The sequence below is a fragment of the Astyanax mexicanus genome, chromosome 1, assembly GCF_023375975.1.
Source record: "Astyanax mexicanus isolate ESR-SI-001 chromosome 1, AstMex3_surface, whole genome shotgun sequence".
Taxonomy (NCBI): Eukaryota; Metazoa; Chordata; class Actinopteri; order Characiformes; family Acestrorhamphidae; genus Astyanax; species Astyanax mexicanus.
Window position 1 is genome coordinate 102868306 of NC_064408.1, and position 26694 is coordinate 102894999.

The window sequence follows — 26694 nt, forward strand, 5'->3', positions numbered from 1 at the left end:
CTGTTCTAAATGGTGCAATCACAGTTCTGTAGTCCACAAGCTCACAAAGCTCTAGGGTGAGAGTTTTATATTTTGCTGATCACACACTACCTGCAGCATTTGGAAAGAAATACATCTAAACAAGAAGACTCAATAGCACAGTGTTAATGAAATTTCCTCAAAATACAGGTGTGGACCAATCCGAGTGAAAGGGTATATTTACAGGTCTGTGGCCAACATGGTAAAAGAAAGATACTGTACAATATGTAATAATATGCAACTGTGGACGGCCGCAGGGCTCGTGGCATCATTTGGGACTAGGTTATTATTATGTTTTTCATAATGGAGTTCATTTTAGTGAAAGAGTACTTTTGATAGTGTGGGTAATTAAAAACAATGATTCTACTTATTCCCTAAACATGGTATTACTAGTGGAGTATGGAGTCCTAGTAGTATTTGACCAAAGCAATCTCTTCTACTCTTCTCAAATCATAATCTTGATCACTGCTTTATCAAAAATATATGAGGAAGAACTTGGTGCTGCCATTACACGATTTAATAATATAATGGTATATAACAGGCTTGCTTTAGAAACAAAGAACTGTGAGTCTAAATAAAGCACATTCTAGTATTTTTTATTGAAAAAATTGGCCATTTTAATAATAATAAGGAGTAACTGATTTCTCCCGAAGGTGTGAAATGATACACGGGTTGTATTTCATTAGAAAGGCTCAAATATTTTGTAAAATGGTCTGTTTAAAGTAATGTATATTATTATAGTTCCGACCCTGCAATGTGATTGGCTGAGAGTTGTTCTGTGAGTTGTTCTGTGAGTTGTTCTGTGAGTGCCATCACTCCGCTCCCAAGACGCTGGCCTGTTATTAGTCCCGCGTATTAGAAAAAACTATGCAGGAGGAAGAGCGTTCTTTTATAAAGCTCCCCAACTTTGGAATAGCCTCCCTATTAATATACGGGACTCAGACACACTCTCAATCTTTAAATCTAGACTCAAAACATTTCTATTTGCTCAAGCTTTTGAGTAATGTCTCATTACAATTTTCTTCCTCTTACAGCTTATCCAGCAAATATAAACCCTGTCCTAATCATCTGCTTTCTCTTTCTCTCCCCATGTCCTGAGCTGCTGCTACCAGTGCCCATCCCACTCCAGCAGAGTTTTATAAAACCATTCTAACCCCTTTTTCTTCCCTCCCCTCTCTGTTCTCTCTCTCTATCTTTCTCACATGTGCTGAGACGCCTGGCCGGCCGGTCTTCCTGGATGTGTCCGTCTGTGGTTCCAGCTTTCAGGAATCAGCCCTGTCCTTCTACTCATCAGAATTATTACACAACCCTTCTAACTTCTGCTTTTTTTTTATCTTCCTTTCCTTTCTGTTTTCTCTATCTATCTCTTTTACATGTATGGAGATGCCCTGTTCCTGATGTTCCCAGCCTGGCTCTCCACTGCCCGCTGTGTTGTTCTCCGGCTCTGCAACCCTGCACTGATTACCATTAACACACTCAGTATCTGTTTCTGTATTAGCCATAGCTCTATAGTTTGTGCCCATCACATTCTTATATTCATAAATTAGTATCTGTTATATTAGCCATAGTTCACATTAATTCTCTGTACTGTTGTTTTGTTCTGTTATTTGTTTGTTGTTTATTTGTTTGTACTGAGCGGGTCAACCCGAGTAGGATGGGTTCCTCGGACTGAGTCTTGGTTCCTTCCAAGGTTTCTTCCTCTTAAAGGGAGTTTTTCCTTGCCACTGTGTCACCATAAAATTGGCATCTCTGTGGTGCTGCTCATAAGAGGCGTGGACCTGTTTTTCCTGTAAAGCGGCTTTGTGACAACCTTTGTTGTAAAAAGCGCTATATAAATAAAATTGAATTGAATTGAATTGAATTGAATTATCAGCCGGTAATGCACTGTAACCGAAGCTCTCCATGTATTACTCCGCCACATACAGGTAACCTAGCAACGATAGAGCGCTTACAAGCCAAACAGCGCAGCTACAAACAGAGCAGTGATGGAATTATTTTTATAACCAAGCATATCATATTTTCTCATCCTCTTTAACTCAAAATCTTTTATTAATCGCGATAATGTAACTGTAGTATAATTGCAATAATACACTTGAGGTTTGTGCTATAACGTGTACGGAACTCAGCCTACGGCCTTGTGCCTACGAACCCAGCACAGCAGTACCAATATTACACGTTATTGCACTCCCTCTCGTGTATTATTGCTTAATTAATGACCAATCTAAGGTGCCAGTTTGGGTGCTTAACATTGTGCATTTTCTGAATCAGCCACACACTTCTAATAAAAAAGCAAAAGATATTTTATTTTATTATGAGAAAGGCAATAGCCAATAGACAACTGAGAATGTAAATGTAAAAAGCATTTTGCAAACAAATAATATCAAAGTAACAATTACATCCACATAGTGCTCACATTAAAAATTAGGGAAAAGGACAGAGGTGTCCTAATATCACACAAATGGCACCCAAATATTTAAATAAATAAAAAGAACACTCAAACCACATGGCAACAGTGTTCTTATAAGCTTTTATTATTTAACTTTATTAATTATTTACATTAAATCCAATCTTTTGGACACCTTGCAATACACATTTTAAAAAACATTAAGGAGTCTAATTACCCTATATGCTATAAATGCTCCCAAGTGTTCACTAGGAGAGAGAAAACTAGCCCAAATTTTCTTCTGATACGTTAGACTTTGCATCTTTTGCAGCATCACCAGCTAATCAGCATACTCTGAGGAAAGTGCAGCGACCCAGCTCTGATACACCAGCTAAGAGATGTCTGTGCTGACCAGCATTACACTAGGAATGATGTAGGAACAAGACGCCATCTACACACCCAGAGAGATCAAGGTTGGTTGAGCGCTCTCTTTCTCTCTCTCTCTCTGACTCTGGCTGCTTATGTCAAACGCCATGATAAAGGATTTAAAAAATATATAATTCTGTGATTATAATGACAGCATCTTCATTTTTAAACAAATTAATAGAACATACAGGTTTAAAGAAAAGTATGAGCCCTGTCATTATCTATTTTACTTAAACAGTATTTAAAATCTATACACAATTTAATGTTTGTTGCATGTGAACGTGTATTGTTAATTAATACAAAACTGATTAAAAAAACATATATTTTCAACGTTCTGAACAACTAGGTGTCATCAAACTTGCACCTCAACCTTGTGAAAACTAGGCCCACCTTCCTTAGAAATTCTAACATTTGGTGACTCAGTGGCTGCTCAAAACTCTGCCATGAAATCCCCATGCGCTCTTCAGCTGGGCCGGTAGTTTATGCCTGAGATGGCAGCAGCATCTGGTTCACATAAGGAACAAATCAATCAATTAAGACAGTGAGCATGAACGGCTCAGGAACCAGTACAAGAACCACACCTGTTCTAAAGCCCCTGCCAGTGTTCCTCGCAAATGCTATTATTTTGGCAGTTATTGCCGCTCCTTTTATCATTAGCTTCCACTTCGCCATGCATTGATGCTAATCACTCAGACATGTTTTGATGTTCTGAATGTGATGTGTTGTTCTGTTGTTGTTTGTGTCTGTGTGTATGTACGTCTCATACATTCTCACTGCTCTTCTTCTTTATTTGTCTGCTTTCTGCTTTGCATTTGGGGCTTATGTTCATGCATATTATTTGATGTTTGTGTTGCAGCGCTGTCACAACAACTTGCCTCTCTTTGTCACAATAGCCCACTAATGGGTTTGGAAGGCTAACCCAAGCAGATGCATAGAGCTGTTGTCCTGGTCATGGATTGAGTCTGGTTCTCATGTCAATTGTAATGTCAATGAAAAATTTACATTTTCATGCTCCACCCACAAATGTATTGTTTTTCTTTGTGAAAGGCTAATTAGCACTAATGCTTTCCATGCTGTGAGAGTAAAGAATGAATGATAGAATAAGCTCTGATGTTTCCTTTGATATGAGTCAATACTGTTTGTTACACTGAGCTTTTGAGTTAAAATGCAAACTCGTTGAATTTTAGGTCTGGTTTACAAACTAAAGGGGTTGGACAATGAAACTGATACACCTGTCATTTTAGTGTGGGAGGTTTCATGGCTAAATTGGAGCAGCCTGGTGGCCAATCTTCATTAATTGCACATTGCACCAGTAAGAGCGTGAAGAGTGTGAAGGTTCTATTAGCAGGGTAAGAGCACAGTTTTGCTCAAAATATTGCAATGCACACAAAATTATGGTTGACATACCAGAGTTCAAAAAAAGGAAAAACAGTTGGTGCACGTCTTGCTGGCGCATTTTTGACCAGTGATGTATGAAGAGCCACGGTATCCAGGGTAATGTCAGAATACCACCAAGCAGGACCAACAACATCCAACAGGATTAACTGTGGACGCAAGAGGAAGCTGTCTGAAAGGGATGTTCGGGTGCTAACCCGGATTGTATCCAAAAAACATAAAACCACGGCTGATCAAATCACGTCAGAATACAATGTGCACCTCAACTCTCCTGTTTTCACAAGAGCTGACCGTCAGGACAATAAATGATTGTGGTCTAAAACAAGGTGTTTCAGTTTCATTGTTCAACTCGTGTATATAAAGAAGGATGGTGATGGGGTCCTGGTTTTCTTATCACACACATTCTCCTGTGGCCGTTTTTTTTTTTTTCAAACTTGCTTGTGGAGTAGTTCACTACTTCACTTCTGGTTTCTGCTTTTCCTACTTCATAGATTGCGCCAAGTAGGACTGACATAAGAGCAAAAAGGAGAAATTCATTATCACTTATAAGTATAAGTATAAGGAGGCAAAATTCTAATTTTGGGAAACACTGACATCACATTATAAAACAATGTATTTTGCTAAATTTATGGAAAAACCCTACATCTATGCCTGATTAAAAGTGTGTGGGTGTAAAAAGCCCTACACTTCATCAAACTTGATTTGTGCATCTGAGAGATTGGATTATGGATTATGGAGGCCTGCTGTTTGAAAACCCCACAGTGAGAAAATGTGGGTGTTACAAAAATGTGATTCATACTTGTGCTGTATTTAGGTCTATATTATGCATTACAATTGTTTCTTGCTTTTCCTCATCATTTATTGTTGGCTAATCTGAAATGCAGGAGTAAATGTGAACCCAAAATACAGAAGAGTCAGACTGTTTGTTTTTTAGAAGCTTGTTTGTTCCTTCTGATGATGGTAAAAGGTAGACCAATAACTGCAGGTCATGATAGCTACTTTATCTGCACAATATACTGTCCCAAATTTAGCTGCAATTAACCATATTAGTGTGATTTTATGCCAGTAATAATTATAGCATTAAAATACAATTGCAACCTTTTAAAGAAAAATGCATTTGTATTGTTAAGAAATGCAGTACATATAAACAGCTCAGAAAAAAGGGACCATTGAAAAATGATGAGTGTCTTTGAATTTTACCAAGTCAAAAAACCTCTGGAATATAATCAAGAGGAAGATGGATGATCACAAGCCATCAAACCAAGCTGAACTGCTTGAATTTTTGCACCAGGAGCGGCATAAAGTTATCCAAAAGCAGTGTGTAAGACTGGTGGAGGAGAACATGCCAAGATGCATGAAAAATGTGATTAAAAACAGGGTTATTTCACCAAATGTTAATTTCTGAACTCTTAAAACTTTATGAATATGAACTTGTTTTCCTTGCATTATTTGAGGTCTGAAAGCTCTACATCTTTTTTGATATTTAAGCCATTTCTCATTTTCTGCAAATAAATGCTCTAAATGACAGTATTTTTATTTGGAATTTGGGAGAAATGTTGTCCAAAGTTTATAGAATAAAACAACAATATTTATTTTACTCAAACATAAACCTATAAATAGCAAAATCAGAGAAACTGATTCAGAAACTAAAGTGAACAACTGCTTACTACCAATGCAATCAAGGCCACCCTGATCAAGATTCATTATAATATAAAACATATGAAACAATACTCACATCTTAGCATCCTGTAGTGTGGGGTGGACACCGATTCTTTGATGTGAAATGCATTTTTCTTTGGCAAGGGGGCAGAGCTAGGACTACATGATGCCACAATGTTGTATATCTAAAAAAAAATGGGCTGGTAACTTAATTACAGATATCAAAACATTAGTAAACCAAGTAAATTTAGTAACAGAATTAAGACAAAAGATATGAATGGCTGTAAGTCATTTATTTATATATATATAATATAATCAATGGATTTTCATGGACTTTAAGGGCATGCATTACACATGCATTTCTGGATGAGCTGAGAGATTAGGAACTAGCGATAGAATTGAAAAAAAAAATCAGAGACTGGTTCAATAGAGCAATATTACAGGATTTTTCACAAATACGACTCCTGAATGATTCACAACGTTTCGTAGTAGCAATGAAACAATCTTTATTCTTCCTTTTTCATCTCAATCAACATAATTATGAAGCTCAGCTTTTTTAGTAGAATCCTTGCAGATTCTGCAAAAACCTCAAACCTGTCCTTTTACACTAACTGGACTTTAGGACTGTGATCAGCTAGGCTCAGCGGAAACTGAACCGTGCTCAAGGTGACATTACGACGCACTGCAGCCGGAAAATTCCAATACGTTTGTTTCATTACGCCTCGTGACATCCATCCATTTCCACACTTTCCATCCCAAGGTGACTTCAATTAGCAACACCCACTAGCTCGAGTGAGCGAGCGCATTTACAATGGAAATTTGCTCATTTTCCGCATAGAAAAGCATCGCAAGTGTGCAGCTCCTGCTCTGGGATCCCATATCTGCTTCTGCAGCAGCAGCAGCACCAGGTTGGCTTTTTGCACTGGAAGCCTTTGTAAACATGTTTTTTTTTCTTTCAGAATCTGCCCTCTCCCTACAGACCCCCGCGTCCTTTTCTGACTCCCAGCTCGCATTCAGCACATTCCTTTCCAGCATGCCGCTGTACGCTGACAGCGCTGCCATTGTCTCGGCCCTCCCCTGAGCTCCCCTTCATACTTCAAGGAGGAACGTGTCTGTTGGTGACCTATTAAAACCAACAGCCGGCCCGGGGCCTGCAGCTCATTGTGAGGAAGAGGGGTCTGAGTGTGTCTCTGCCACACACACCTCGTCTGAGTCGGGGCAGCTTGAGTCGGGACGGAATGAAGGGTCTGCTTTTGTCTGATTTTGCTCTGCTAGGGGTTCTCAGCTCATTGTTTCACGGTAGCTCCTATCTGCACAAAGAGGACATTGTGGAGCAGTGCGTGGGGGGCCTCGTCAGCCCCCTGGTTTGCCAAAGCTTCAGTAGCATCTTTGTCTTGTCTGGGAGTTCAATGCTAAATCTGATGCAGTACATTCCAGATCAGATTTGAACTATGTTTAGTTTTTGTCCCTTTGTGTTTGCATTATCATGTTTTCAGTTTTGATTGTTATGATGTCATATATTTTACCTGTATTCATACAGCTCTGGAATAAATAAAACACCTAAAAATGATGAGTTTCTTTGATTTTACCAAATTTAAAACCTCTAGAATATAATCAAAGGGAAATGGATAATAACAAGCCATCAAATCAAGCTGAACTGCTGAAACTGAATAAAGTTATTCAAAAGCAGTGTGTAAGACTGGTGGAGGGAAACATGCCAAGATGCATGAAAACTGTGATTAAAAACCAGGGTTATTTCACTAAATATTGATTTCTGAACCCTTGCCATCTTTGTTGATTTGCTTTGTTTTCTTGGCATTATTTAAGGGTCTAAAAGCTCTGCATTTTTTTCTGTTATTTCAGCCATTTCTCATTTTCTCCAAATAAATTCTCTAAATGACAATATTTCTATTTGGAATGTGGGAGAAATGTTGTTCATTTTACTCAAACATATACCTGTAAATAGCAAAATCAGAAAAAACTGATTCAGAAACTGAAGTGGTATCTTAATTTTTTTTCAGAGCTGTACATTCATCATGTCCTGTGTTCAGCCTTACTCACAAGATAATACCTCACAACTTATAGAGCTGAGGTAACATTTTATGATTATGATTTGGAAACTTGCTCATTCATTGTTTCTTCTATGCATTCAGTACATACTGTCTAGGAAAGGTATTTTACTGTATTTTAGAGCACTGCAGTGAGGGGTTGATTGCATTCAGCATTGCATCCAAGCTTTACTGAGGTCAGGATGTTGGATGATCACCACCCCACCTCATTCATTCCCAACTCCCTGTATAAGCCAAAAATGAATGGGTGGAGAACTAGCATCACACCAGTTCAGAAGAAGGCATGGTACCAATAGGTTCATGTTCAATAAGCTGTGTGAATATGTGTGCATTCATTCATTAGAAGGAGTGTCCACAAACATTTGGATATGTCATACAGCTCTGAAAAAAATGACGAGACCTTCATTTTTAGACCTTAGTTTCTGAATCAGTTTCTCTAATTTTGCTATTTATAGTTATATATTTAATTTAAATGAACATTGTTGTTTTATTTCAAAAATCTACCAAATTCCAAATAAAAATATTGTCATTTAGAGCATTTATTTGCAGAAAATGTGAAACAACTGAAATAACAAAAACATCAGCACTTTCAGACCTCAAAATGCAAAGAAAAAAAGTTGAAATTGATACAGTTTTAAGAGTCCAGAAATCAATATTTGGTGGAATAACCCTGGTTTTTAATCACAGTTTTTATGCATCTTGGCATGTTTGCTTCCACCAGTCTTACACACTGCTTTTGTATAATTGTATGCCTTTACTCCTGCTGCAAACATTCAAGCAGTTCAGCTTGGTTTGATGGCTTGTGATCCTCCATCTTCCTCTTGATTATATTCCAGAGGTTTTTAATTTGGTAAAATCAAAGAAACTCATAATTTTAAGTGGTCTCTTATTTTCTTCCAGACCTGTCTTTCATTTTTCACTAAATTTTTGTAACAGTCATTTAGAATGACGTAAGATAATTCACCATAATTTTCTAAATTTAGTCTGCAGACATGCTCTTACTTCATTTTAAGGTCATTTTGCCTGCAAGCAAATCAAACAGACAAGTTCATCAGATACAAGCACAGTACCAGTCAAAGGTTTGGACAGTGATTTTTTTTTATTGTTTTAAAATGTTCTACATTGTAGATTAACACTAAAGTCATTCAGACTATGAAGAAAGACACATGGAATTATTTATTAACAAAAAGTGTTAAACAAACTATAATATATTTTATATTCTTTAAAGTATCACCTCTTGTTTAAATAACACATCTTGGCTGTATTTTCTCAGTCAGCTGGAATGGCTTTCAGTTAACAGCTGTGTTGAACTTGTTGAGAGTTAATTACTTTAATTTATTGCCTCTTAATGTGTTTGAGAGCATCAGTTGTGTTGTGAAGAGGTAAAAGGGTTGAGTCGGTATACGTTGAATAGCCATATTTGCGTAATGTTAAGTAAAGGAAAATTATTTAGTACAGATAATCGTAAAATTACTTTCAGAAATGAAGGTCAGTCAATCTGAAAAATTTCAAGAACTTTTAAAATATCCTGAACTGCAGTTGCAGTTGCACCATAAAAAAGTTAAGATGAAACTGGCTCTCATCAGGACCTCCCCAGGAAAGGAGGTTACCAGCCTCAGAAACCACAAGTTAACAGCACCCTAGATAAAAGCACCTAAATGCTTCACAGAGTATTTTGGTTTGATTATCTGAATTATTCCTTCATAGTCTGGATGACTTCAGTGTTCATTTACAATGTAGGACATTTTTTTAAATTACAATATTTATTTGTTTTCTAACATCTTATAAAATCAATTGAATTAGATATTAACAGATATATATTCGTGAGGCCAGAGAGAAAAAAATGCAACCTGTCTGTATTATGGCTAGACCTGGCAAATGAAGTGAGAGCATGCAAGGCAGTGGGAATGAGGCAGCAGGGGGCTTGGACAAGATGGGAGAACGCGGTAGAGAGGAAAGTGACCTGGAATGAGATCTGGAAAGCCGAGCCTCACCGCATCAAATTCCTTATCCAGGCAGTATACGATGTGCTGCCAAGCCCATCTAACCTGCACATTTGGGGCATAGCAGAAACACCAGCATGTCCCTTGTGCTCCAAGAGAGGCACCCAAGAGCATATCCTCAGCTGCTGCACTACAGCACTTGGAGAAGGGCGATACCGGTGGAGGCATGATCAAGTCCTTAAGAGCATTGCTGAAGCCATTAGCAATGGACTTATGTGGGCAAAGCAGTTTCGTCCATCCAAGAAAACTATCACCTTTGTCAAAGCTGGGGAGCAGGCAGCTCCGGTCAAAAGATCATTGGCAGGCATTCTGACTTCTGCTAACGATTGGCAGCTGCTGGTGGACCTTGAACGACAACTAAAATTTCCCAGCCACATCGCTATTACCACCCTTCGACCAGATATTGTCCTTGTGTCTGAGTCGACCAAGCAAGTCATGCTGCTGGAGCTGACAGTCCCATGGGAGGACCGCTTGGAAGAAGCATTCGAGAGGAAGCTCTCAAAATACGCGGGACTGGTTAGTGACTGCCAGCAGGCTGGATGGAGGGCGAGGTGCTTCCCAGTAGAGGTTGGCTGTAGAGCCATTCGCAAGACCACCGCAGAGAGGGCCTCAAGATGGCTGTGGCTCAAGAGAGGAGAACCATGGAGCAGTGGTAGCTAGCAAGCCTTATGGACACAAGCTGCGGTCTGATCAACCCAGCTGGGTCACCTGGGGGAGGGCGTATGATGTTGAAAGACCCGAAACGCCCTATGAATCCAGGAACATCACTGATGATGTGTCCATATGCATCAATAGATGTATGTACAGAGTCACATGGGAGTGCTTTGTACTCCAGCAAACTATTCCTTTCCCTTTTTTTTGGTTAGTTTAGTCATTAATTTGGGTAAAACACACTTTCCATAATGGTGCGGGCTGGGCATGTTGCCAGGTCAGCTGCACTGACTTTCTCCTTACAAAGAAAGAAAAAGTAGCAGTGGTGCTGAGCCCGCCCCTACCTAAAAAGCATAGATTTTGTGTGTGAGGGTCTGCGAGTGTGTGTGGAGAAACGACTCAAACAGAAATTCTGTTTGAGAACGCTGGCTTTCATGTTTGGAGCTTCGGCCTGAGCCCCGCATACTGAAGCCTGGACCCTGAGGAAGAGCAGGAGCGAGCTGTGCGCTGGGGATGTGTGTGAGAGTGCACTGGCAGAAAGAAGAAGAGGGAAAAGGGTAATGAATCATGGACTATACGGCCTTGTTCTTTCTCTGAGCCCTTCTACTCTTAAAGGAATACTCCAGCTTTTTCTTTAACCCAACCACATTTGCCTTTATACTCCACTGAAGCCACCGTCCATTGCTTTCTTTATAAAATAAATTGTGATTTATTGTCTCTGGTCATCAACTGCACTGTACAGTTATGCCAACGAGGAGTCATTGTTTCTTTAAAGCAGCATTATGTGAGAATCAGCATTTATTGCTTCCTTAGCTGCCCCATAGTCAGGTAGTGTAATATGCACTTTGAATCAGCACTAAGGACATGCTTTTCACATGCATTTCTGAATAAGCTGAGAGGTACAGATCCATCTATGAAAGGTTGTAGAATGAGGCAGACATATATGCGTCTGGTTCTGATTTATGTAGTTCTCACAAGGGGTTTTCTGCCCATTTCACCTAGTTAAACATGTTCTGCACGATTTTTTTATTGGCTGCAATGTCTGATTATTGCGTTTTCCCATGATATGATTATCCAATTACCTGTACACATAATGCTTTGGTTACTGACAAAATAAAAGAAGAATTCTTGCATTCATAAGTTTATTAAGTTCATGGAAATTCACTTGGTGTTGCCTTAAAATTTGTACAGTAGAATGTAAAATATGTAAAGCTTAGGTTTTTTTTTTAAGCCCTGTTTACTCTCCTAGAACAGCTCTTCTCAATTGAAACTAAATTGCTTTCAACCCTATTAGCGACATTAAAGGCCTCCTGCTAGCATGTTCTATCCTCAACTGATTTTAAATTCTGCCACCATCATCAAGAACCCATCCACAGCATTTCTAAAAAGCTGCCTTCGTTTGGCTGCGTTTAACGAAGTCGTCCGCACAGGCGTGCCCAAACCAGCCGGGCTAACCGCCGAAAGCACGGCGCACAGACCTAAAACGCACATGATTTAAAATTCTCCTTCTTCCAAGCATCTCAAATATTTCATCTGCTGAGAGGGTGGTTTTTTCTTCTTCTTCTTTTTTCTCGCACGGAGAACTCGAAGACTCAAGCTAATTTAACCCTACCATTCCCCAGGGCCGAGCTCTCTCTCTGCTCGAGCTTTTTCATTCCGTTTTCTGTAAGAGGATGTTGAGAATCGGCAGGCCTGCGCAGCAGCCGTGAGACTTTGAATGCTGGAGGAGGTTAATCTTAGCGTAATATCTGATGAGCGCCGGTACCGCAGGGAGCTCTGCATGGAGTTTATGCCCCACAGCTAAAGACACGCCCTACTGGTGCGATCACACACACACCATGAATGTTTAAACAGCATCACCTTCATCACAGCCATCAGCATTGTCATTCCGGTCATTCTAACCATTGTAATCTTCAGCCAGGGGGTATTGATGCATGCTTTGGACCACTCTGAGCTGAGAGACTCCCAGTGCGCCACTTTTTACATTTGCACACCTTCCATCTTTGCAGCAGTCTTTTTCTTTTTGGTAGTCATTTTTCCACTCGGGTGCCTTATGACACAGTAATGGGAAACCACCGAGAATTACACCGGTGCTTGCATCTGTGTATGCAAGAGTGTGTGTCTATTTGCAGATCGGTTCTCTCTAGGTTATTCCACACACACATACAGGTTGCTCACCCTAGGGCATTGTGCTCTTTCTAGTGTGTTGACTGAAGTGAACAACTGACACATTTTCTCATTCACACACACTCTCTGTATAAACCACCAGAGTCCCGCAAAGAAGTCCCCGGTAAAACTGATGAGATTTCTCAATAAGAGCCTTGCGTCGACTGGTAAAGGCCCTCTTCAGTAATTCTCCAGAACGCAGTAGCAGCAGCAGGCCCGTCAAAACCTCCTTCCTTCATTGACTTCTGTTTATAAGTGACAGACGCACTGGGACGGGGTGCTGCGTGAACGAATCCACGAAGCATTCAGTGATTCAGACGCTGCTGACAACTCACAGATGGTAAGGCATGTTTTTATCTTTAATTAGAACACATATGTCACTTTTAGCTTATGATAGGGTTACACAGAAAAATGGTATTGACACATTGAAACATGTAAGTGCTATGAAGACAAATTAAACAAACCAACAACAAAAACAACAACAGAAAAAGTACAAAGACATGAACAGCGATTTGAAGTGGGCAACATATCGGATGCAGGTCTGTGGTGTAATGTGAGAATTTTTGAAAACACAGTATAAATGATTATGAATATTGTTGAAGGTTGTTCCATCTTTAATGTGAAAAATTCCAAGGACTTTTGTACAATTTTTGAAAGATTTTGAAACGACTCAGCATTTAATTTAGTGCTAATGTATGAAATGATAAAAAACAACAACAACAGAAACAATGATAAGATTATAAAATAACCATAATAATAATAAACTAAAAATAAAAATAGTTTTTTTTTATGCTTTCTTGGCTCTTCGATTGTGGCATGTTTTGAAACCATGTTATTAGCTGCCTAAACAGACAAAAAGTGCATTAACCCTTTTCACAATTAGATATAATGGATACCATTGAGTGGGGCTTATTTTTCAGAAATCAAGACACTGCAGAACCTCATCTAAATTGCATACAATCTGAAAGCACCTCGGAAAAGGCAGGGAAAAATTAAGTTGTATAGCTGAAGATCAAACAACCACACTCATACATAATGTAAATAACATGGTTCAGATACCGGCTGATGCTTCCATGGAGACAGAAACTGCAATTTCCCATAAGCAGACAATTCACACCAAGAGGGGACAGACCTCCCACCATTGTTGAACTAAACCACATAAACAGTCCCCGCCATACTAATGAATCTGAAAAGGAGCTCAGAGATATGCACAAAAATATGCAGATGCATAGTGACAGAGAGACATATACAGTATAGACATAAGAACACAGGTCAGTATTGAACTTCAGCCCTTGGAGATCTGTTTCATTCTGCCAAAGCTACAATGGTTTTCAGGGGCTTAAAACAAAAAAAAATCTATTTTTACTGTCGAACGACAATTCAAAGATCCAAAGATCAATACATGTAAAATAAACATATATTAAATAATAATAATAAAAAAAAAAACATAATTAACCCAGGTCCAAAACCAGAAACCCCAGGTTTACCTCCCACCCTCCCTCTGCAACAACTTCCCTCTGCAACAACCCATAGATGATTGAGCTCATAAGAAATTTCACCAATGCTGACATACTGTACGTACTCATTAAGCTAAACATGCATGTTTGAAAGATCTTTCAACACCTACTGGATTGCACAATTATCCTCTGCAGGTGTCTTGCTCTTGTACTCTCAAATCATCATCGCGTCTTCGCTCTCTGACCAAAAAATGATGTGATGACTTTTGTGACATTTGCCTCGCTCCATTATAATGAGGTGCAGAATAGCTGCTGCAGACAGAGGAGACATGCGTCTTTCTGTCTTAGAGCCCATTTTAGAAGGTGCTGAGCAGGCAGCTGTCGAATGTACCACCATCTGGACCCAGTTCCCCAAAAAACTCTTACATTAATGATAATCTAAGCAGATGGTGAAGATAGTTTAAAATATTGGAGAATGGCTGGTTTAGAGAAGACATTTGTTACCTTCAAAATAATAGATCTAAGACAATATTAGATCTAAGATTTAAAATATCAATAGTTAGACTGAGATGCATTGTTCTGCAAAGCATTTATCTAACTTTCATCAGTAGCTACAAAAGAAGGCCTTTCCTTGCTAAGCATTAAAATATCAATTTATAATGCTATCTGCGCTAAGGGCGTTTTCACACTTGCACATTTATTTTGTTAAATTGGAATCTGTGTTTATTTTCACCCTTGGTTCAAAAACTCGTCAATAATCTTGAAAGAGTTCATCTTTGTCAAGTCCTAAACAAACTCTGAAGTGCTTTAATTGCGGAGAAAACATTATCTAACAATGATCAGACCTTATTTGAGCTATCTAAGATATTTTTAAATTATGCAGGTGCCATTTAATCTGAAATACAAATTAGTGCATTAGTTCAGAATGCAATTTCTTTATTCTGTATTCACTTCCTGCTCAAGACAGGTCTAACCAATAAGCTTAGAAAAAGTTCTCATGTGGGAAAACTGCTCCAAGTTTACAAACTCTGTAACCGATGCAGCCCAAAGCAAACCATTTACAGATGTGAAAACGCCCTAAAAGATGCTTTTGGGAAACTCAGGCCCAGATTTGTTTTAAGTACAACTTATCATTTTTCGTGAAGAAAAAGTAATTCGTAAAGTCATCATTCATGGACCACATCTCTATGTGAAGCATTCATACACTCTCGATGAGGCTGTCTCTATGAAGCAGCTATAAACTTCTCACGTGCCTTCCATTGAGAGTAAATGTGAAACTTACAGAGGTGGGGATTACAGTACAGTTCCCCACCCAGTGGCAGTATATGCTGTATCATAAGCAGCGTCATAAGGTGCCTCAAAGACGAGGGTGTTACATTGCTGAGAGCTACAAATCTCATTAGCAGCCATTAAATACGTGATGTTACAGTGCGAGTCTTCACAGCTCTCATGCTTCCGTAAGATACTCAAATAAATGCGATACCTTTGCATCCATAGCACTAAAGGATGCGGAACAACTACTACAATGCTGCACTTTGACCATGCATAGCACACATGTTGTACCTTTTTAAAACATGATCGAGCTCTGTGAGCAGATTGGATGGACAGATTGGTTAACTCGTTAACGACTTGCTGATGTGTTTTGGAGTGATCAAAAATATCACCCACACCTTTAAATATCAAAACGATTATGAGACAAGTTACACTACTGATAATCAAAAGATAAGAGTTACAAACACCTACATAAACAATAAAATGACAGTAACAGTACAAACATGAGCATAATGATAAACAAATATTCTTTCTGTAGGCCATGATTGTCATTAGATTCCTGACTCTACCCGCTCAATCAAGTGGTCTAGTGGACCCTCATACAGACCAGGGATATCTACAGGTCCTGCAGGAATGGAACGGAGCACAGCTCGACAGACGGACGTCTCGATGTCTTCCTGCAAATCGGAAATGAGCCCTCCCTATGGACAGCTCCGGTGGTGGGTATCCGATAGTGGATTGATTGGGCTCTCTGGGGTGGAAGCAGCAGCAACAGAAGCACATAGATTGGGTTACCAAGGTTCAGGCTCAGCCCTTCTTCTTGTATTTAAAACCCTATAAACTCCAAAGGCCCACACACATGGAGCCATATTCATGCTCATAGCTACATATCAGAGCACAAAATTATAGTGCTTTCATAGTTGTTAATGAATAATTTATAGAATTTTTGAATATAAGATGATTCAGCCAAATGAATATAGCATAGCTAGACCAGTAGTAGCCGGAGCAAAATTAAAGTTAAATAAGTAAACTAGACTGATAAGCTACATTTGGGTCAAGGGGCTTTTTGTGTTTGATTTTTGGCTAAACCATAGCTTTTATATTTTGATTTTATTGAATAATAAACCTGTAGTCCTAGGGGTTAAGGGGAGTGAGGGCAGATAAGGTAAAAAGAGAAGAAGAAGCCCACCTGTAAGACGCTCCTAAGATGCTTTCTCTCTCTCTCTCTTGCTTTCTCTACTATGGGCAAAGGCTTTATGGAGGTCCTGCTGGGATGGATGCCTATCGCGCCAGCCTGAATGGACCTCTGTTCCCAGCTGTGCCCCCATCTCCCTCTCACAGCCCTCCACCTCCCCCCAACCGACACCTGGCTGAGCACAGCTGCCCACTGCCCTGCTTTATCTCCGGCCAGGAGAACAGGTTGTGAGATAACCAGCACGCAGCACACATGCTAGCTAGTTAAGCTCTCTCTCTCTCTCAACACGCTCTACTTACAGCGTCACATGAGGACACACACACTTGTCCTTCTACACTACCTGGATCATGCTTTCTACTGGTGCTCCTTCTTGAATAAACTGATATGTCAAAGCCAACAAAAAGTTATCCACTGAACTGTCTTTTTTCTTTTTTACATTTTTTTTTGCAAAAAACATACCAAAAAAAAAACATAGAAAAGGTTCACAAAATAAAAGTGAGTGCCATGCTTAAAGAACAATGAGAAGAGAAACGCGAATCCTCTGTGGACTTCTTCCAGACCTTGCACACAACTGTTAAACAGACAGTTTATACATTCAGGTGCGGTATGCCTCGGCCATCTCATCTTTTAAGCCCACAGAAGCAGCGAGCAAGGCGTGCTTCTTGACGGTCGTCCGGCAAGGACACATGCTTGGTGCCTGACAAACTCAGAGACTCGCCAGCCAATCAAGCAGACAAGCACTTTTAATGAGGAACGCACAGCATCTGCCGGGCTGACGGGTGCTCTCAGGTGGTGGTGCTCTGAGAAACATCAACACAAACTTAGAGAAGTAGAAAAAAACAAAAGGGATAAAAAATAAAATAAGTCCTGCTCAGGAAGGAACATGCTCGAAAGGTCATCATGCATTAAAAATAGTCACTCAAGCTTTCACCACACATGCAGACAGTGGAAGCGCTAACATTCTTGGGCGTCTTGTCTTTTTCTTGTCGTCTTTTCCTTGCCATGTTTATATTTAAATACGTATCTCTCTTCTCATGCTACAGACAAAACTTTAAAGTAACAGAACCATGAGCAGAACTGTAACTGTATTTGTGGACCTTTTTTAAATCTACAGTGTCTGTTCTGAATCATCATTTTATTTAATATTTTGCTAGCTCAATGTCTTTATTTGTATTTATTTATATGTGCTTATATGGTCCACTTATTTGGAATCTCACATGATTCAATCTCTGTTTGGTGTGCACATATTTTGTGGGCCTGTGTGTAAATTCAGATCTATACATGGCAGTGATAGATGGAGTCAGTATGCATGTGTCGGCGATTGTCCATGTGTCCTTTGCTTAATCCTCGTTATTCTTTTCTCCTCCATTCTGAACAAAGAAGAACAGCTCTGTAACTTTGAGTGGACAATGGAGCAAAAGGAGACTTGGTCCAAGGAAAGGTAGGGCAGTGCTACGCTGAGAGATCAAGTACTTTGACAAGCCAAAAGAGAGATTGAAAGTGAGAGAGTGAGAGAGAGGAAGAGAGAGAGATAAAGTGAGAGGGCAATAGGTGTGGATGATACAGATCCGGCATAAGGCTCATCACTTCTGAGTGAAGAGAGCTCCGATGGTTACTCCTGCCGCCCCCAGAGCTGCCAGACCAAACACTGTCTTTAGATAGGGCCAGGGGTGGAAAATGGACCTTCTCTGCTGACTGTAGATTTCCACAAAGCCATCCTAGAGAAGAGAGAGAGAAAGAGAAAGAGAGAATTTCACTATTAGTTTATTAGCGCATTCTTTTCACAGGGTTATTACAGTCAAAGGCTTATCATTCAGTAGTCACAGCAAGTCCAGTCAAGAAAATTCATGACCAGTCAAAAAGGTTCAGTTTAGAAACTAAACCCCTGTAGTGGAAGCCCCTTGTAATCATTCTTATATTAAGAAATAGTGGGTTTAAGTCTAAACTATTCTGGTGCACTCTAAGAATAAAATGCAGGGTTCAACATTTGTAAGAGTTCTTTTAAAACATCAAATCTTTTATAGTTCATAGATAATAAGGTTATAAAAACATCCATCCACCATCTTTCTAGGTTTCTATGTTTGGTAATATTATTTTACTTCTGACTGATACATACAAATGGCACACATTTTCAACGTATATTTTATACTCCCTAAATCTCATATAATTTCAGTAAATGGCACATTTATCCCTCAAGCAGGTCCTAAACTTCTATTGGTTAATGTGTTATACCCTGATGTGAAATCCAGTGTAGAAAGAATGTCTGAATAAAAAAAAGATTATAATAATAATAAAAATAATTATTGTTAAACTAATAAGGCTGTAACCATACACTCAGCTCCCAAATGTATATGATTTACAATACTGTCTTCATGATTTATTCTTCTCATGATAACTAAAGCAAAAAAAGTGTACACAGTACATTGAACATCATGCCGGTGTGGGTCGTATATCATCGGACATGGTGGTGTGGTAAAGCTGAGGTTGGGAGTGTGTAGTATGACACTGTAAATGTGGTTTGAGTAGGGAGTGTGATGTAACACACTATAAGTGCGGGTTCGGGAGTGTGTCATGTGACATTGAACAAGCTGATATAGCTAAAATGAACAGTAACCTCTGGCATTCAAGCAAATCAATGGCATGAGGTGGCGTAATGAACACTGTTGACCTGAATAACTTGTCTCCAATGCTTTCTAATTTGGCAGTGGCTTCCTTATCTTGTTTAGATCTGCCATCAGTTGCAGTATGTGCATATCCTAGACAAACGCAATGACAGTGGGCAATCTTAAGTAACAAGTTTTGCTTTTGTCTTGGTAAAGACAACCAATGAATCCATGTGCGGAGGCACCATTGTCAGTGCCAAAATGTATGGTTTGTTACCACTTGTCACATTTCCAGAAAGCCTAGTGTCATGGTGTGGGGTGCAATTTAATACGATGCTGCATCAACTTTGGTCTTGATTATAGACTATATATATATATATATATATATATATATATATATATATATATATAAAACGTTACAATAATGAGGTCCTGCAATCAGTGGGGTAATTTTTCTGAACACACACTCCAGTGAGCCATTCGAACAGGACAATGCTCGTCCACATACTGCTGCCATCTTAAGAGCTTGCCTTGGAGACGCAGATACTATGTCATGGCCATATCCTCAACTGAAAGTGTGTTGAATGTGCTATCAACACTCCACCCCAGAGACTGTAAAAAAAGATGGACGCCATGTCTCCGTTCCCATTCATTCAATGAAAATAAAGCCAAAATCTTCCGCCATGTTGGCGATCCTGACACCCGATTCTGCGCAGTAGAGACCAGAGGAGGGAGAAAGACTGTGGAGACCAACATTCTCATTTAAATAACCCCGCCCCTGAGGGCTGCCTCGCGGTCACAGACTGCAGAGCGGGGCGGAGCGGAGCTGATGGTCTGTTACTGGTCCTGCCCATAAGCAGCCCTTTTACAATAACCACACCTTTTTTTGAATAGAGATGAATAACGCTTTAAAAACCGAATTCTGTGGGTATATAAAAAATTGACAATATAAGCAGAGGTTACAGTAGCTGTTGCATTTAAATAAAGGAGGTAGAATTACAGTATATTATAAAAAAACGTGATTGAGAGTTGTCTGTTTTGCCATTGAAACCTATGGGGATGGGTGGAGTTACACAGCTTTTTGCAGCCGAACAGCAGGGGGCGCCCGACCTGTGGTGGCTTCACTTTTGAGAGACGATGCTCTGTCCAGCTATATACAGTCTATGCTCCACCCTAACTGCAAAAGCTTCATGGGATGGATTATCGCAGGACACCATTAAGAACCTCTGTAACTTCATGATGAGACCTCTGGCATATTGCCCATATCAGTCAATTTGTTTAATCATTCATTGTTCCTGTTAACCTTTACATTTCTAACAATAACACTTCAATCCAACACTTCCTCCTGTGTGCAACTGCTTTTTTTTAATGATAAGTGTATATGTGAGAATGTCACATAGAAAACGCAATGCACGAATGGAAAAATGGAATACCATAAAACTATGTAAATAACAATACTAATCTCTATTCCTATCTCTTTGTTCATGGAAGATGGCTAATGGCAGTATGATGCTCCTTTTCAGGGGTTTAGGGACCCACTTGTCCCCCATTGCCCCTCCCCTTCCTCACAGCTTCACAGGCGAGACACTCCACATCTGTGCATCCAAATCCCTACCGGCCAGTGCCCAGCCCACAGAGACATACAACGAGAGAGATGAGGAGGAGAAGAAAACAGATTGGAAGAGATAGAAAGAGACAAAACATATAGGTAAGAAAGAAGGGAGAATGCGTGAGTCTACACAGCTCCCATTTTTTAAAAAGTGAATTTTTGTTCACTTCTTCTCATGCTCAGCTCGCACACATTCCATTAACCCTTTTTTGATTGTTGCTGTCTCCATAAATGGCAACTTTAGGGGAAGAAAAACAAATTCTTTATTATTTGTTATTGTGATACACAATATACTGTTCTGAGCATATTGTGGATATCGTTAATGCTTACAGAACATAGACCTACTACATATTTTGAGTTTTCAGTTTAAATGGATAAAACCTTTAAAACTGCAAAAATGAAGAACATTTTTTGCAACAGTGACAAAAAGGTTGTACCTTTTGTGACTTTTGGTGTAATTATTGTAATTTCCATCACTTGTTGTACCACATCCAAATTCAGAACCATTTTTGAGCCATGTATTTGATAGTTTGAATTGACTTTTTGTTTATCCAGCTTAAAGTAGCCATTAAACGATGGGTAAACTGTGGCCATGAAGGGAAGCACATGGTCAGCAACAATACTCAAATAGATTGCGGTACTGAAGCAATGTTTAATTTTTGATAACAGGTCATAAAGTGTGCCAAGAAAACATCCTCACACCATTAAACCACCCCCAAAAGCCTCAACTATCCATACATGGCAGGTTGGATCCATGCATTCATGCTGTTGAAGCCAAATTATGCCCCCACCATCTGTGTGCTTCAGGATATATCAAGAATCTGGCAAACGTGCAACTAAATCTGGTTCTACTTCTGCTGTTGTGTCTTACTCACTAAAGTTCACAGTTTTGGGCATTATGAGATTTTTTACTTATCACAATAGTACAGAATGATTATTTGAGTTACTCCTGCCTTTTCGTGAGCTCTAGAAATTATACGATATAGAACTAAAAATGTTTCTGTTCCAAATACCTGCTATATAACACCTTTAATGAAATAAATCGGATACTGTACAGAAACCCTTTTCTAAAAGTGTCTAGAGACACAAATAATAGAAGGAAAAGGAGCGATTAAAAGACAAAAGGACAGAGAAGAGCTAGACGAAAAGACAAGGTCCACAGGCTTCCTCTGTTTTGTCCCTCCTACACACACACTTCGTCTGCTGCTTTCCTGTCCTGCTGCGTCTCGGATGGTGGGCTTGAAAACCGCAAGGCCAAGCCCGGCACAATGCAGCCAAAACCCACAGCGTGTGTTTCCCCACAGCCTGCTGCCCCTCTACACCAAAAATATCACCGCATATCAGCATGTTTGGCATGAGGAAACACTCAGGTTCATCATACAGCGCTGCTCATTGGACCATTTATAAGGAAATAATGAGCTTCTTTCCCCCCGAGAGGTGACAGGGAATTAATAGTGAATGCATGAAGAGCGGGAGAGCCCCTATTAAATGCTGTACCAGGAAAAAAAATAATTTTATGCCTGGCCTCAGACAAAACGCCACTGATGCAATGACATGTTATAGTTGATTTGCTGGTTTAAGAGGAACTAGCTTCAGTCCGCTGGAAAACACGAGATATTGGGACACCCCCAAGTGAAGATGGGTGGAGCAGGGGATGATTCTCTCTCTGTATGTGTGGACAGTAAACGAGTAAATGCAGTCCACTGAGACTCTCTTCTTCATGATATGCACCAAGAGCTTTACATGCCTGAGCGATAATGAAAATTATTAAGTGTATGTTTGTGTGTGTTTATTTTGTCAAGCTAAAGAGAAAGTAAGTATAAGTTCATGGATGTAAATGTGTGAGACATTGCAGTATGAAGATTATGATCTGATTCTGTATGCATGTGTATGTGTTTGGTCTACAGGTCACATTAGGTCACAATTAGTCACATTATTTTAAATATCTACCAATAGATTGCCAATAACTGGTTGGAATTTGATTTAAATTATATGTGCACATTGGATGTATATGTGGTTTTATGAATGAAAAACATTAATTATATTTACATGGCCATTTTCCAACCTCTCCTAATCACTTGGGAACTATTTTCTACCTTGCCTGACATGGATGATATACACTATGTGTACAAAAGTATTGAGACACCTGGTAATTAACAATCATTACTACTGGGAAATGCCCAATCCCATTTCTATTTTTACCCTACTCCTTGGAACAGATTAACAAGAGGAAAGGATTAAAACCCCCCTTAAGAATTTAAACAGTCCTCCAAGAACCTGTAGACAATCTTTTAACAAACAAAATAATTGTGGTTTTCTTTGGTCACTTGTAGTGGTAGGGCCAAGGGGTGTAATACTATGGCTGACACATTTTGTATAACTTTAGCATGAATCAATGGAGCTAAACTCCAGCAGACTAAATGTGCAACTATATGTAAATTTACTGGCTTATGTGACAAAAACCCTGAATATAAAATAGGCTTTTTTACAGCTTCGTTTCCATATTTAGACTGTGAATGAAAAAAGAAAACTGGAAGCAGAAATGTAACATTCCTCGATCCATAGTGTCATGTGTCTACCAGGAATACATCACAGAAGGCATTACCTCCCACAGTGGACAGACCAGTGATTGGTAATGATCATGACCAGCAGTATCTGGCCAGAAATGTCTGTGTTAACAGAAAACCCACTGTAGCACAAACTACATTTACATTTAATGCAGGAGTCCCCATATGTCAGTGCAGCCTGGTAGAAATCACAGAACAAAATAATAGTCCATAACATTTGGCACGTCATTGTTTATGTTTACTATGTATTTTACATGCATATTAGGAGGCTTCGTAGTTTTATTTTATTTCCCAGTACTTTATTTTGGAATAATTGAAAGGCTATGCATGGTTTGTTATTACTTAGTTAATCACATTTTTTTACATTTTACATTGCTAATTATTAACATCTCTGCCCTTGTAAGTGTGTGAAAGAAATAGGAAATAGAGACAGACTACATGCATACATGAATGTGTACACATCTCCTTCTGCTGCTGATCTCCAGAGCACAGCGCAGTGTGGTGTTGGCTGCTTAATAAGTAAAGGAGTGGTTTTATGACAGCAGGCACTATGGCCTCTGGCTGGCCCGACTAGAAGCCATCCCATGCCCTGCTGTTTGGATTGGATTAAACCATGTCTTACAGGCAACATAACAGCAAAGGAGGGAGCGGAAGAGAGCGCAGACGAGACAGAAACAGGCCAGATATTGAGGGAGGGTGAGAGACTGGTGGAGGGGAGTGCAGGAGAGACAGATATTGGAAGCAGTGAGAGAGCATAGTGGAATACGAAACAGCAGAAAAAGAGACAGAGCAAAAGCGAAGGAGATCAAACTGGGCATGAGTGGACGAGACGTATGAGCAGCACTGGGGTGAGTGTAGGTGCATGAGTGCATCTCTCTCTTTCTCCAACTCTATTTCTCCAAATGTGCTGATGCAATATTAAGCAGTTGGCGCCTGGTGAAAGACAGAGAGCACAGCATGGTGTATCTGTATGTGTAGAAAGGCGTGATAAATAAAAGCAGTCGATTCATTGGCTGCTCAAAACACAGCTGACCTCGAAAACTGGGTATGCCAGAAACGAATTTTACGTTTTGGTAAATATATCAACAAAGCGTAGTTCACAGGAAAATGAAGCATCTTCTTCTGTCATGCTCAACTCGCACACCTACCATTAACCTATTTTGATGGCAACACAGCATGTTTAGCCGAAATCACAATTTAGGCAGCAGCTAAATATTAAACAATATCACTGCTCCTGCTCAACAGAGTGGAGTCGGTTTACATGCGTCTGTGCCAGCATGGCATTAGCTGGGCGAATCATCAGCTCTGCTGACCTTGTCGTTGTCGCGCCCTAATCATCTAATGACTCTTAAATTTCAGCCCAGATGGACTGAGTTTGCAGTTTATTCCACAGAGCCAGCAGAGCATATTTAACGATGACACAGGAGCCAGGTCCACTGTCTGTTTACACCACTAACAATGGCCACAAGCCTTGTTATCCAGAGAAAAAAAAAAAGAAGAAGCGGCTAGCAATCTCCCAAGACACTTCCGTTACCTGTTCTATTTTTAACCCCCCTCTTATCTGCATTGACTATCTCTCTAGGCTGGCCGCCTCTTTTTCCTGCAGGTTATCAGCGCTCCATTTACACACCTAGCTCCAAGCAACAAGGTAAGCGGGAGAGAGGAAAGGGCAGGAAAAGGGGGGGTTTAGCAGGTCCTACTAGAAAGAGATTTCGAGAGCAGCAAGGAATGAGGACACTAACGAGAGTCACAGCAGACTGTGCCACTAGAGATGTCATCCACTGGCAGCCTGGAGGAGCCCTGTGCTGCTGGCTGTGTGATGAGGGCCCTGACACCCAGTAAATGAGGGCCCGTGGCAGGCCCCACAGCAGGAGAGGTGACAGGACAGGGCTTGCGAGGTGCTGCTGCCTGCTCCGTATCCACATCCCTGTTTGCTCACACTGCTTCTTTTTTCCCCAGCTCGGTAAACATCCTCATTAGGGCTGTTACCACCCTGTGTTTGAACAGACTGCCTCTGTTTGCCCAAGGCCTCTGCTAATGGCCTCTCAAACGCAGCCCCTACTCGGGCCCCTGCTCTCATATGCAGTGGAGAGTAGGGCAGGTAGCAGGGACACAGGGCACTCTCTTCATCCACGCTTTCAATGAACACTGTTCATCAGACCAGGCTGCCCTTGTCGCACCAGAGATCCAGAGCATTATTAAATGAAGTGTGCAAAACTGTAGCTCCAGGGTTCATCCAATTGCAGCTTGTTACGTTTATGTAAATTGCTTGATTGCTTTGGAAGAAAAAGCTACTGAACCTGAATGATGTAGAAATGGATCATTTAGCAGAGAGAGCAAGCTTCGCTGGGCTGAAGCTGAAGTCACTTTTTTCAAGACCGAACTCACGTACGGCTGTTGTCACCTCGGTTAATCTCTCAGTAATAAAGGATGCATGGAGTAAAGAAATCTCCAAAAAGGGTTTAATGATTAAGCACCTGATCTCTTTCTGCCTCTGCATTCGTATTTCTGTCCTTCCTGCATCTGTGAAGCATGGATCACCACCTCAGGACTCAAATATGAGCGGGACTTTAGCACAGGTTTGAGGTTAAGAGCAGCTGACAGGTTGATTCAGCCGTTGGGCGGATGGTGGCTATGGCTGTGACTTTGTGAATGGCCTTTTGACTTGGAGGCGGTCATGGCTGCATCCTTATAAGGAAAGCATCAGCTGCGCAACAGGCTTTAGTGTCAACGCCACTGTGTCATCACATCCTCAGATTTCCTGGGCGGCCCTTGCCGGGCACTAGGCCAGGAGGTGACCTCACGGCCTCTTTCGCCAACCAAACTCATCATACAACTTCTCTAATCTTCCTGTTTCAAGACATGCGTGTACACTCAAAAGTGTCTTTAGCAGTCTGAAGTGGGCTTTAGCGCAATTCATTAAAGAACATCTGCGACTTGATTCGTAAGACTGGAACCAGCGTCTCGTCTCATGAATTTTCTCTGTGCCTCTTCCCTCAAAATTGCAGAGCCAGCTTCCTTCCTCATTTGTTCACTTTAAGAAGCACGCATGTGTCATCGACCCAGGCAATTCCATGTAAGAGAATAAAAGAAAGAAGTCTATCCACTGATAAATAGTTATGTATGTATGAAATATACACATATTAGCTAGATGATGATATGTTCACTCTGATCATAACTGAAGTGTTTAAAGACCCTTGTCTTTGTTTCTATACACACTT

The 26694-nt window shown here is 40.2% G+C and overlaps 1 protein-coding gene and 1 long non-coding RNA gene across 2 annotated transcripts in view; one reads left to right on the forward strand and one right to left on the reverse strand.

Moving 5' to 3' along the window:
• Positions 1 to 2188: 2188 nt before the first annotated feature.
• On the forward strand, positions 2189 to 7451 carry LOC111195031 (uncharacterized). Its single transcript, XR_002651423.2, has 2 exons — positions 2189 to 2874; positions 6841 to 7451. It is a non-coding gene; the product is annotated as an uncharacterized LOC111195031 (long non-coding RNA).
• Positions 7452 to 13106: 5655 nt separating this feature from the next.
• bcl2a (BCL2 apoptosis regulator a) overlaps positions 13107 to 26694 on the reverse strand; it is a 58250-nt gene continuing 44662 nt past the window's right edge. Inside the window, exon 2 of the mRNA XM_007258614.4 lies at positions 13107 to 18412. Within this exon, the coding sequence (XP_007258676.3) occupies positions 18278 to 18412 (135 nt within the window). The 3' untranslated portion in view covers positions 13107 to 18277. The remainder of the gene's footprint in view (positions 18413 to 26694) is intronic.